Genomic DNA, 13,619 nt, shown 5'->3' with positions numbered 1-13,619 from the left:
ACTCTAATCACAGGTTTTAAGTGATAGTGTTTGAGGATTATATTACTGTTATTGTAGCATTAAACTAGTATTAATGTAATGTTTTTACTCTTATCGTCTTTACAGCACATTATATTGAGCTGAGTGTGATAATGTAAACAGTAAAATGTAATTGGACTTTGGCAGAGATGCTCTTTATTTCAGGATTTATGTTCAGGATGAAAATGTTGAAGGACTGACTTACACTGTGTTTGTGTCTTTGTTTAGAAGCAGAGCGACACAGATGGATCCAGTTCTCAACCCTGTCATCGCTGTGGGAAAGACTTTTTTTGTGACCTTTGTGGAAAAACTTTCAGTCATCGAAGGACTACATCAACGTAGACACACTGGAGACAAAATGAACTACTGTAAAGAATGTGGGAGAGGCTTCACCACTTCAAAGGACTTCAAACAATATGAACTCCTTCACAGTGGCGTTAAAAAGCATGTCTGCGATCAGTGTGGGTCATCCTTCATCAGTGCACATCAGCTTCAAAAGCGAGTCCACACATGGGAGAAACCATACAAGTGCAGACACTGTGACAAAACCTTTTCACAATCATGTGATCATACTAAGCATGAACGCAGACACATGAAAGAGAACTTCATCTGTGAGAGAGTTTAAATAATCTCAGTTCATACTCCACTCACAAACGATTCCATGTTACAAATAAACTGTCACGTCTTGAGTCCCAGCCTAATCATGCTGGACTGAAATCATTGGCATCTCTGGATCACAGTGAATCTGAAGAGACAGAAAGATCCTCTTCTGGTTTCAGGGTCAGACTTAAACCCTTGAGATCAGGCTCCACAGAGTTCAGGTGGAGTCTCCTGATCTGATGAGGCAGCTATTAATGAAAATGTGCCTCGTTACATTTTAAGCTTTCTAAACTGTTCTACTGTAGTGTTTGTGTTGAGTGGTTAGCTCAATCTTGTTTCCTGTTATCATGTTTTTATTGAATGCATCAATCCATGTTTTCTGCAGGGTTTTTTTCAGCTTGTTTGTTATGAAATCCTACAACAGTTAAACCAAAATTTTATATGTTAAATAAAGAAATGGTTTAGTGACAAAGAGTTTGAGCCGTGATGTCATGGTTCCGAATAGGTAGATATCTTCAGCACTCAGGCTCACCCGAGCCCAGACTTCTCGTTGAGAAAGGGGTGTCAATTGCATTTAGGGACCAGTTGATCAAATCCATAATTCCTCTTTTAGGTTTTAGAGAACAGACTGTGAGAAAAGGTTCCAGGGACGATACAAAAAAAACACGAGACTAGACAAGGACATAAGCAGGGAAGATAAGGGAGAGGAGAAAAAGTGCGTCCGCCTCCTCTGAGAGCCAAAGAAGATTTAAGCAGATCTATAATCTTTTATCTCCCTGTAATGAAGTCTGCGTGATGTCTGAGTGTAGTCATGTGACAGCTGTGCAGAAAATGGTTATTGAATTAAAAGCCAGCAGGCCTCATCTAAACGCATCTTAAGTGCAGAAGGCAAAACCTATATACCAAAAGCACATTTTGGTCATTGCATTGTCAGCGACAGCAGCTGGTGTGGTTCTGCACTGGACGAAGAAAAGAGGTAAAATGATATTATGCCCTCTTTTGAATTTACGTGCTGCTTGCATCGATGATGCTTTACAGGTCAGGGGACTATGACTGAATACGGTCATGTTTGGTTTCGTGTAGCGATGGCTAGATGAGGCCTCGTGAAGCGTTTCAGCACAAACTGTATCCATGCTGTGTCGACACAGTGTTGCTGTTTTGCTCCATGCTGACACCTGCTGGACCTTAAATATCATTGCAGGCAACTTACTTGAGACACAACAGACACTGATTCAATGACCAAGTCATACACTGTAAGGTGTTGTACTTTCCATGGAATCATTTTATATCTTTTACATACAAATATTTTACACATCTTTATTTTATACACTACAAATATATTGTGAATGACATTAAGTGAAAATTAAAATGAAAGTATTGTGAATGTAATATTACCCATTTGACTCAGAGTTTATTATAAATTTCTATTCAGAAAAATAAGTTTAGCCAATGTTTTTGCATTCAGTCTATTGCATTTTTTACACCATTTCCCCAGCTTTGGAAAACTCACAGGCACAGATGAAGCTGGGGTACACAAAAGCTGTAAAGCCAGGTGGAAAAGGTTCTGATAAGATGTCTTCCTTTTCCCCCAGTACGTTAAACGATCCTCTGATCTTGGAATTTTTCTCTCCGACACTCTCCACAACACTAAGGGGTTGGCAGTCCTTTATAATAAAATCCAGGACTGCCTGGTCCAGAACAGTCTTCCTAGATGCTTGATTTCAAAATAATATAACACATATTAATTAAAAAAAAAAAGATGATAAAGCTGTTCAGTGTCAATATAGGCCTACCAGTGTTCATCCTCGGTGTGTTTGTCTCCTCATTTTCACGTTTGGCTCTGTAATGCCTAAACACTGAGGAGGTGCTTTTGTTTGTGTAAGAAATAAAGCTCCGCAGAACAGATGCGACATTTAACCTGCATAAAATGAAATAAATAATTTACACTTCAAGTCACATTGCTGTTTTCCTATTCTGATAGGTTACACTGAAACAAAGACAGACAAACAGTTACCTTATTTGCAGTTAAAAGATCAAAATGATCCCACACAGCAGAAACATTTCTTTTTCTTTCGGGCTCCATTTTGTTATGGAGAGAGATGTGTTGTTGTTTTTTTATCTTTGCGAGAGTAATTTTGTGTATTTTTGGTGGCGACTCATTCCGTTGACAGATGCGGATGCGGTACCTTTTAAACACAGTTTGGCGCGTTGGCAATGAGCGATACAGCAGCTGTGTCGATCACGTGACTTTTTCTTAAAGCGACGCACGCTGGCTTTGCTGCGTGAGCTTGATACGTGCGTCGGTGCGTCAGTGTTGCAGGACCCATCACATTAAATCATTTTTCTTGTTTCTGTTGCACATTTGTCCCACAGCTTTGAAAACCAGTTACATGTTTAATCCGATGATCCTGCAACATTTTCAGGTTTGTTTGGGAGAGTTTTTGGTGACAAAATATGCAAATGGGTGTTCAACAGAAAATAACAATATACACGACAAGTTACAAAAAAAACCCCGCAGATTTAATAAGTTTGTTTTTGAGTTTAATATCGCATATTATTCATTTTGACCTGTAACACAGTCTGAAGTGTATTTCATGCCCGTAACTTCACTTTCACGTGTAAACACGCCCCTTTTTAACCTTTGCAGCAGGAATTATGGTTCTGAATTTAAAAAAGAAACATAAAAAAACTCACTGCACCATAACTTTTATGATTTTAATGAAAACGTTAATGAAAAAAACTTTGACTACAGGCAGCTTTGTGTTTGACTTTATCCACCTCATGTAAAAGCGTTTATTCAAACTGTGGACAGTAGGTCCCTGCGGTGAGGAGGAGGCGGGACACAGCGGAGAATGTAACAGTAATGGTGGGTAAACGGAGCTCGTATTTGTTGATCTGGATCTTTCTGACGATTGTAGATGGAGGTGAGGGAGATGTTTGCTGTCAGTTGATCTGTAAAAAACATTTTAGGGAACTTGGTCGAAACTTTTCACTGTATTCAGTTTTTACGCTTTGGCTCTGCGACTGGACTTCTTTGGACTTCTTTGGACGTTTCGTGAAGGCACTTACTGCTCCCTCGTGACAAGGCGGGGTTTGTTCATTTATCTATTTATTTAGTATCCCTGGCTGGAACTGAACCAACGAACTTTTGCTCAGAAGTAACGAAAATAAAGATCTACAATAACCATCTTAACAGAGTACAGGCTGTGATAATAAGCTCACACTCAGGTCTATCCAAGAAATGTTTTTGACGTCTGTGTTCTTCAAAAGATGCATAAACTTTATAATTAAAACAATTAAAAATCAGGAAACAAACTCAGTCCGACTACACGGGATTTCCTGCGACGGAGGGAAAGCCCTGAAAATCTCAGCAGGCTGAACAAAAACCTAAACGTAGACATGATGTCGCAGTCAGGATTTGGGTAATGCGTCGTATTTATCAGTGGGACTGGAAATGCTTTTAAAGTGGAGAAGTTAACGGTCGGGCTGGGTGGGAGACGTCCTCTTCCTGAGCGACTACAATGGGACAGCAGCAAAAGCAAATCTCGGCTTTTATTCGTAGCCAAAGTCTGGACGGCACATCAAACGGATGTTCAAATCAAATCAAATTACGCACAGCCCACTTTGCATTTATTTATTTGTAAAAAATGTTTGGAATCATGTCTGATTTTCGTTCCATTTCTCACGTGTTCACCACTTTGTGTTGCTCTTTCACGTGGAATTCCAATAAAATTGATTCATGTTTGTGGCTGTAATGTGACAAAATGTGGGAAAGTTCAAGGGGACGAATACTTTTGCAAGCTGCTGTATGTGTTTAGTTTTAGTGTTTGTCTGTTCTGATGTTTCAGATACTGAGGTGTCCTGTGTTTTTATGGAGAGATGCGTCTTACCGTGCAGTTTCAAGATTGGGAATGAAATCGTCATCCACTGGTTTAAGACACCAAGACACCTTCATGTCCACTCATTCTACTACAGCAGAGACCAGCTTGGAAACCAGGACCAGTACTACAGAAACAGGACTTCACTGTTCAAGGACCAGATCTCCAGTGGAAATGCCTCACTCCAGCTGACAAGTGTGGAGGTTCAGGATGAGGGCAGATATAAGTGCCACACCAGCACCATCAAGGGAAACCAGGAGTCATTTGTCAACCTAAAAGTGGACGGTAGGAGAAACTTGCAGTAAACATCAGCTCAGTTCTCCGTGCACTGTCAGATGAATGGATTTTAAAGATTTTGTCTTCATTTTTTTCATCAGATTAATGATGAGTTTTTGATCCGTGATTTTCTTTTGTTGCAGCTCCAGTTAATAAGGTCAAAATGAATCAGGTTGAAAACAGGATCAGCTGCAGGTCAGAGGGGATCTACCCTGAACCTCAGCTCACCTGGTCCACCAGCCCTCCATCCAACATCACCTTCACTAACACCACCACAGTCGAGCGGACTGAGCAGCTGCTTTACAACATCAGCAGCTCTCAGATGCTTTCAGCCGGTGTTTATGACCTGCTCTTTATCTGCACCATCAGCGCTCGCAGGAACAGGAGGAGAGCCACGCTGCAGAGACTATGTGAGTATTTCAACCAAACTAGGAGAACTGCAGATGGGACGTAGATAACTGGAGAAAAATATGAAGGAAAACTGCATTAAATATGTTTTCTGTAAAATTAAAACAAACAAACAAAAAACACAAAACCTGTTTAACTATGAAACAATGCAAGTAAATCTCTATCCGTGATGTATCTTCGTCACCTTGCACTTTCAGATAAAATGCAGCATCCACACAAAGACTGTGGATCCTTAAAATGTGTCAAGATGAACAAGGTGCACCAGAATGATCAAAAAGCAGAAAAGTTAAAGGCGGACTTTGGATGTGGTTTATGCAAAAAAGAAGAAAAAACTGTTGAGCTCTCTCTCATTAAAACACTGTAAGAAAATGCGTGAATTTCTTTAAATATCAGTAATAACATGCATATATCAGTATGTGGAGGGGTTCGGTTTGGGGCTCAGCTGCAGAGGTATATATGAGCTCAGTGAGAACATGGGCAGTGCAAGGAAGATTGGCCTGCCAGCGGGGCAGAGGTCACTGAGGGATTTATTAAGCTGTTAGGTGGTTGGTGCACTGAGGTGGATGAAATTCAACCCAAGTTCTTTTAGGCTTTGGGTCTTGTAGGCTTCTCCTGGGTGACATCAGTGGGGGTTTGGGGACAGCTCCTTTGGATTGGTGCTCTGGATCCACAGAGGAACCAGAGGGTTCACATTTCTCAGCCATCCTGGGAAGATCCGTGCTACGATACTTTTAGGAAGACTCAAAGCTTCAGGAGGAACAGTGCAGCATGGATCAGTCTGATACCCTGTTGCAAATATCTGAGGATATTGACTCTTGTTCTAGAAGTGAAGCACAACAGTGGGTGTGTGATGACATGTCATGTCTACGAATTGATGGCTGTCTGAGGAGTCCTCAGAGTCAGGACTCCTCTTCTTTACCATTTTTCCTGCTTTTTGTTACAGAATTAAAATCACCAAACACAAACTTTGTATCCTTAACTTTTGTCGGTGAGTTTAAGTTTCGCTTCTCGTCCAATTGCGTTCTGTCTTCTCTGCATTGCCGCGTCCAGTAAGATGCTGTGGCAACAGAACCTGAAAACTCAAGCAAATATCACATCACTGATGAGTACTGGACAACACTCTTTGCTGGGGTCTTTTGGCTGGTGAGGGTTCACTATGTGGTTACCATGGATACATGATGCTCTGTGTGGGAGTGCTCGCCTCGGCTCGGTGTTGCTTGGGGCTGCGTGGACCTCTTAGTAATTTCCCAAGACTGTAGTTTTTAATATTGTTGTTAATCATTTACATTGTATGCCTTCAGCTGATATCAGTGGTCCCAGCACTGGTGTGACAATCCCCTGCACCCCCTCAAACACTTCACTCACCAACTTCACCCTCCTCTGGAGATTCAACCACACTCAGACCGTCCTGAGCCAGTCCTGGACCGACGTCACCTACTCGGTGTCAGACGGGTGGAGGCAGAAGGTGGAGAATGTGTCCAAGTCAGGCAGCCTCATGCTAAAGGACTTATCCACAAAGCAGGAGGGGATGTACACCTGTAAGCTCAGTAATGCTGAGGAGACGCACATTACCCACATCCACCTGAGAATAACTGAAGGTAAGATCGAGCTGATATAAAACACTGCAGGGAGAAACTTGCCCGGCTGATGACCAGATAAAGCCAGATTTCTAAAGAAATTAACTAGGCTCAAGAGTTGGGAGTTCGCCTTGTAATCGGAAGGTTGCTGGTTCGAGCCCCGGCTTGGACAGTCTCGGTCGTTGTGTCCTTGGGCAAGACACTTCACTTACCGCCTACTGGTGGTGGTCAGAGGGCCCGGTGGCGCCAGTGTCCGGCAGCCTCGCCTCTGTCAGTGCGCCCCAGGGTGGCTGTGGTTACAATGTAGCTGCCATCACCAGTGCGTGAATGTGTGGATGACTGGTTGTGTAAAGCGCTTTGGGGTCCTTAGGGACTAGAAAAGCGCTATACAAATACAGGCCATTTACCATTGATATAATTAATCAGTTTTCAATCGCAAAATGCAAATAAATTTGGATAATTGGACAAAAGCATAAAATAAACTACTAAATGTGTATTTTGGACATTTTCTTTGCATTGATTTAAAAAGTGAAACATGACCCAAAATCTCAACTTCTCATAACAAATAACTTCTTACCTGTAGAGTCCTGACTAAATGTGTAGCCGTGCACCTGCCAGAGCTTTTATTATTGCATTTGTAAAGTGGGGACATTCAGCCAGACAAAGACTTATTCTACTCATCAGATGTTTGCTGCTGAAACATAACTACACAGACCAATAACGTAAAAGTAAAGATTCAGTGTAACCGTATCAGAAGTGAACCTATCAGTGTTTCTGCAGCTATGACCTCGTGTTATTACTGCACGTGAGCTTTACTCATAATTTTCTAAAATAAGACATGTGAGCGACTGTGAGGAGAACAATTGGAGGGGAAATGGACCTTTTTCTTTTTTACAGGTTTCTCTCTTCATGGTTCAGTTAACGAGTTGAAGCTTATTGAGGAAGTGAATCTGTCAGTTGAACCAAAATAGAAAACATAACTAATCCTGATGCAGCAGCAAGTTTTACTGTCACTTAGTCATCATGCACTTCAGTTTTTGAATAATTCAGCAGTAAAACAAGCCTGTCAGGATTACAGTAATATTCTGGTGCGCAAACCAGCAAATATGAAGTATTAAGTCAGCTGTGTTTGTACTTATGAAGATCATGTACATTCTTTGATAATCGCCAACATTATGAGTAGTAACTGTACTTTCATTACACATTTTTCCACAGGGGCTCGCTCTAACACTGCAGTCATTACTACAGCTGTTATGTGTGGACTGGTATTGATCGGCCTGTCGATCGCTGCCCTAATCTCCATCAGGAGGTCTGTGCTACACTTTGATTACTTTGTTTGACTTTGAGTTGTTTATAGTCCAGGGTTGAATCACTGCAGTGTCTACACACCATAGAGTGTGATGGCGTTTGTTTGTGCTGCATCGTTCTGCCATCATGAGGGAAACGAATCTGTTCATGTCACACTTTGAGCTGATAAATATTGAACAGCTGGTACTTTTGTTCAAGTAAAAAAGAAAAGAAAAGATCTCAGAGAAATCTCCAAAAGTTGATTCTGTTCATCTGGACGTAGCGTTTTGTGGGAGAAACGTTTCGTCTCTCATCCAAGTGACGTCTTCAGTCTCAGCTGACTGCAGGTTTCAATCTTATAAACAGTACATTTGCATAATGACTGAAACCAGCCCACTGAAGGAACAAAGGGCTGTGAGGTCAGTTCCTTAATCTTAATCAGAGAGTTTAGATCAGGGGTGTCAAACTCAAATACACAGTGGGCCAAAATTCAAAACTGGAACAAAGTCGCGGGCTAGCGTTAATATTTATTGAAATATATTTATTCCTCCAGATATAAGAATGAATCTTTTCTTATGGACTCAAACACGTTTTGCTGAAAAATTGAATATGGAACAAGCAAAGCTTAATACTAAATAATATATATATTAGCTGTATAATACCAGTAGGCCAGCTCTAATAATAATTTGGTATGGCTTCGCGGGCCAAATGTAATTAGGCTGCGGGCCAAATTTGGCCCGCGGGCCAGAGTTTGACACCTATGGTTTAGATGAAGGAACTCAGGAACTATGTTACTCTGTCCATCAATTTTTGGCGCAGCGTGTTTTGGGGTTTAAAAGCCACAGAGACGCGGTGTTTAGAAAAAATGCATCTCAACTGCTCCAATGCTCCTGACATATATGGGATCACTACAAGTTTTTGCTTAGGCAGCGGTTGTCATTCTCTGTTTGTTTTTGGCGCCTTCCCTGCTTTGACAAAAGTCCAGCTGGGATAACCACATCTACTCAGGGCCTTCTTGATGTGCTTTCTTCTGCCTCCCTGGCTGCTGTGTCAGTGGGGATGGTGTTCGCTCTGTGTTGTAGCGTCCTGATGACACCCAGTTTGTGCTCCAGTGGATGATGAGAGTCAAACCTTAAATACTGATCCGTATGTGTAGGTTTACGGTGCACGTCTGCTCCCACAAAACGCTACGAGCAGAATCAACTTTTGGAGATTTACTTACCTGGATGATTGAGCATGCATCAAGACGATGAAACTCTCAGGGTTTTTTACAATAGAGTGAAAAGAAAGCACCAAAAACATCAGTGAAGTACAAAAACAATAAAAATAACAAATATAACAAGAAACAAACAACTTAATGAAACAGGAAATAAACTAATCCATTGTGGATACAGAAAAATTAATACTAAACTAACGGATCCTATAAATAGATTTTAAAAAATCTAAATAATTTTTCTACTTGATACGATGTAACAGCTACTGTAGATTAGACATGAATGACTTTCTGACCTTCTTATTCTGAGGACGAATCGGTGTCTTACTGACTTTTTATTTTGCAGGTGACCGTGTAATGAAGCCGAGCCTCATCTATAACCTTTGTTCATGGCATCAGTTGAGTTTACCTCATCATTGCCAACGTCTCTAATACATAGTTAACCTTTGTTTTCTGATTTTAAATAATCCAATTCCATATCAGCTAGTAACACTATAATCACATTACTTTTTTGTGGGACGCTGTAATGTAATATTACATTGCTTCATTAATTGTACTAAATTTAATAATCAGGAAGTTAAGAAAGGATTCAGTCATCTGCAGGACAGTTAGAACAGCAATAATCACATGAGCCTTCTTTTTCTGTGTATTACAATATACAGCTACCCACTGCTGCTAACGCGCTACAGACACGCGGCCTCTGTATCGTCGTCACCAGTGTTGGTCAAGTTAGTTGAAAAACGTAATCAGTAACTAATTACTGATTACTTCCCCAAAAAAGTAATCCCGTTACTTTACTGATTACTTATTTTCAAAAGTAATTAATTACTTAGTTACTTTTTAAAAACAGATCTTTCAGCCCAATTCTACTTTTTCTGCATAATCCATCATACAAAATGTAATCAAATGGAAAAGTCTCTTTTTAAAACTTGTTTTATTAGTTTTAATCTTTTAACTTTATGCATCAAGCAAAAATTTAATTATATGCAACATTCTCTGACTGGAAGAAATTAGTTTAACATTTAAACCTATTTTCTGCACATTACAGCACATAAAATATATTTTTTTGTGTGTTTACACTCAGTCTTTCAAATAGATGAAAGACAGCAGAAAATAAATAAAGTCAAAGACTAGTGGTCCTGTTGCTCTATTTTCACCAGTAAAGCAGGAGTGGGGTAGGCGGAGGTTTACCCTGGTGCAGGTGTGCCGCAGCGGTCAGTGGAAGAATCCGCGAGTTTCTCTGTGAGTTTCCCATTACGTCGTAGCTACTCGGTGCTTGTTTGGAAGTTTAGGGGAGTTTTTTTTCCCCTGTAAAAAGAAGTTTTCTTCCCACGCACAGCGGACACTAATGTTTTTGTCACTTTTTATGGAATCAAACTCAAAGTAAGGTCAGTACTTCCACGCTTTAAACGCTGCACGCTCATACTCTCTCTGCACTCGATATATGATCCATTGTTGATCTGCACACAGCTGTTGTCACGAACTTCGCACTCGCTTACGTCACTGTCATGAGACATTCTCGCAAAAAAAAATCACGGTTTTAGTAACGCAGTAACGCAGCGTTCCTACAGGAAAGTAACGGTGATCTAATTACCGTTTTTGCAATAGTAATCCCTTACTTTACTCGTTACTTGAAAAAAGTAATCGGGTTACAGTAACACGTTAAAAGTAACGCGTTACTGCCCATCTCTGGTCGTCACAAACCAGGATGGACTCTGTTTTGTTCAGAGTCCCAACAAACAGAAACCTTATTTTACTACCTGATGAAGAACAAAGTAAAAACATAGTGACGTAGAGTTAACCATTAGGCTGTTTTCACCAACAGTCTCTGTATGCAGTCAGCTCAGATCAGACGCTGCTGTGATTTGAAAAATGCTGACCCCTGGTGGACAAGGTCTTAATTACAAGAACTAGTTCAACTTGACTCGTACTTGTTTAGTCTACGAAACAAGTGATAAACATGCTGTATCAGTATTATTAGAGGTGGGGAAATGGACCATAAGCATCTTTGTCTGTTCAAAGATGTTTGATGAAGGACCATCACTGAGAACTCTTGAAAACACCGTTTGTAAATCAGCAGTCTTGCCTTTGACAATCTGTTGTGTTTAAAGGATGTGCTGAATGTGTTTATGCTTCAATTTATTCCTTTTCTTTCAAGAATTGTCTCCAGTTTTATTCTTACCTGAAGTGAAAACATCCCAGTGAAAATGTGACCAACTGTCAGTTTAGCTGTTAGTTTGTGTGTGTAAGCTAACAGCTAAAATAATGTTAATTATTAGTTTTCAGCGCTTAGTTTTTTTATGTTGTTTAGTCTAGAAAACATTTTTGGCCAATAGTCTGACAGTATTATGATCACTATGATCACAACACAGCTAAACACAGATCAGGTTCAGCATCTAAACTGCTGATGCAGACCTCTATAGAGCGGGGGGACGTCACGCTCTGACGAGGGGCTAACGTTTTTCTGGCCTAATGTTTAACACTGAAATGTTTCCCATTTAAAAAAACCTCAAAGACGCCTTTTCGATTGATATGTTTGTAATTTGCTGATATTTGCACAGTTGATTTGAATGAAAATGTGAATTTCTGTAAATGTCTTAATTAAAAAACAGTGGTCGCAAGCCAATAAAGATTTGTCATAATGTATATGTAAGTGAAGAACTGAGACTTTATTTTTTCATCACATCATCACTGTCATATCTGTCTGGTGGTTTAATAAACATTCCACTTTAAAAACCTTTGAATTTTCTGGCAATTATTTCCTGGTTCAGGCGTTAAAGGGCTGACACAGTCCAGTCCAGAAACGTCATCTCTTCTTGTGTTTTAGTTCCAGCAAGTTTTCCACATACATCAAAAATGTTTGTGGTATAGCCGGTAAAAAATAAAGTGTGTGGGGGAAAAAATTACGGTTTTGCTTTAAAAAAAAAAATATGGAAGGGGGCAGGTTCTCCAAGTCCACAGCGGGTTCAGCTCCAGGTAGTTCTGACTGCACCAGCTGGTCCACCTCCTGTCTGCAGGCATCCTCATCATCATCCTAGATCAGAACCATGACGGTGGTGCCGTTGATGGTTTCGCAGATGATTCTGCTGGAGAAGAGCAGCGGGGAGAGAGTGCACCCCTGTGGGAGGCCGGTGTTAATGGTCCATGTGTGGGATGTGATGCGCTTCAGCCTCACCTGCTGCTGCCCGTCTATCAGGAAGATAGTTGTTGCGGCTCCTCCAACCTATGGCAGGCTAAACATGAGGACACAGATGACGCGCAACAATGAACACATAAAATACACTTCTGTACCATTTGCTCCTTTTATTCCACATGCAACTGTCCAATATACAAATCAGTGCCTGGGATTAACTTATTAAACAAATGCACAGGTGGCACGGTGGTTAGCACTGTTGCCGCACAGCAAGAAGGTCCTGAGTTCAATTCCACCATCAGGTCTTTCTGTGTGGAGTTTGCATGTTCTCCCCGTGTTTGCGTGGGTTCTCTCCGGGTACTCCGGCTTCCTCCCACCGTCCAAAGACATGCAGCTTGTGGGGATAGGTTAATTGGATAATCCAAATTGTCACTAGGTGTGAATGTGCGAATGAATGTGAGTGCGAATGGTTGTCTGTCCCTGTGTGTTGGCCCTGCGACAGACTGGCGACCTGTCCAGGGTGGACCCCGCCTCTCGCCCTATGACAGCTGGGATAGGCTCCAGCGCCCTCCGCGACCCTGAAAAAGGATAAGCGGAAGCAAATGGATGGATGGATGGACAAATGCACAGACCACAAACAAATAACTGCAACTCACCAATAACTGCACTGACTACTATGCCAAATTACAACATTGGCCTATGGCATCAATTAGTGCACAAATATACAAAACCATCAAGTTCCAGTTAAAATACATCAAAATAATTCAAGCTGCGCTCAACAGAAAGTTCTGCCTCATGCTCACCCTACCTTTCTGCTCATCAACATCAGGTGCTGTGAACAGGTGAGTGCAACCACATTTATTATCTACCACACCCATGAGACACGCCCCACACCCGTGCACCAATACAGTGAGTCCATTTAAACCAACCCACTTAATCAAAAAGGAACAACTCATATGGCTCCTACATACCGGCCCCTAATTATTTTAGAGCAATAATTACATCATACTTACCATGTAGGAGACATATTGAAAAACATGATCTATCCTTTATCAAACATTCAAAGATACAATTTTTAATTCAAAATAATGAAATACACATTAATACATTAAGACATTTGAAAAAGTCAATCTTTATGACTCTTCTGCTTCCTGTAGAAGACACACTTTAGTGATCGGCCTGTCCAAACAACCAGTCTTTGTTTTAACACGAACCTGACGTACAAGTCC

At 40.9% G+C, this 13,619-nt stretch overlaps 1 protein-coding gene across 3 annotated transcripts; it reads left to right on the top strand.

Moving 5' to 3' along the window:
• The first annotated feature begins 91 nt into the window (after nucleotides 1-91).
• On the top strand, nucleotides 92-11,003 carry LOC146510841 (V-set domain-containing T-cell activation inhibitor 1-like). 3 transcript variants are annotated; one of them, XM_085172706.1, is made up of 6 exons: nucleotides 92-3,542; nucleotides 4,467-4,781; nucleotides 4,916-5,182; nucleotides 6,482-6,778; nucleotides 7,973-8,066; nucleotides 9,604-11,003. In XM_085172706.1, the coding sequence occupies exons 1-6, from the start codon at nucleotides 3,482-3,484 to the stop codon at nucleotides 9,605-9,607; spliced, it is 1,038 nt and encodes a 345-aa protein (XP_085028832.1). In that variant the 5' UTR covers nucleotides 92-3,481; the 3' UTR covers nucleotides 9,608-11,003. The 3 variants fall into 3 exon arrangements, with proteins under 3 accessions (XP_085028832.1, XP_085028831.1, XP_085028833.1); XM_085172705.1 differs by lacking the exon at nucleotides 9,604-11,003 and having other exon boundaries at nucleotides 7,973-8,432; XM_085172707.1 differs by lacking the exon at nucleotides 9,604-11,003 and having other exon boundaries at nucleotides 92-3,709; nucleotides 7,973-8,432.
• The last annotated feature ends 2,616 nt before the right edge of the window (nucleotides 11,004-13,619 follow it).

This window comes from Neolamprologus multifasciatus, chromosome 9 (genome assembly GCF_963576455.1).
Source record: "Neolamprologus multifasciatus chromosome 9, fNeoMul1.2, whole genome shotgun sequence".
NCBI classification, from domain to species: domain Eukaryota; kingdom Metazoa; phylum Chordata; class Actinopteri; order Cichliformes; family Cichlidae; genus Neolamprologus; species Neolamprologus multifasciatus.
This window is presented reverse-complemented; position numbering and strand designations above follow the sequence as displayed.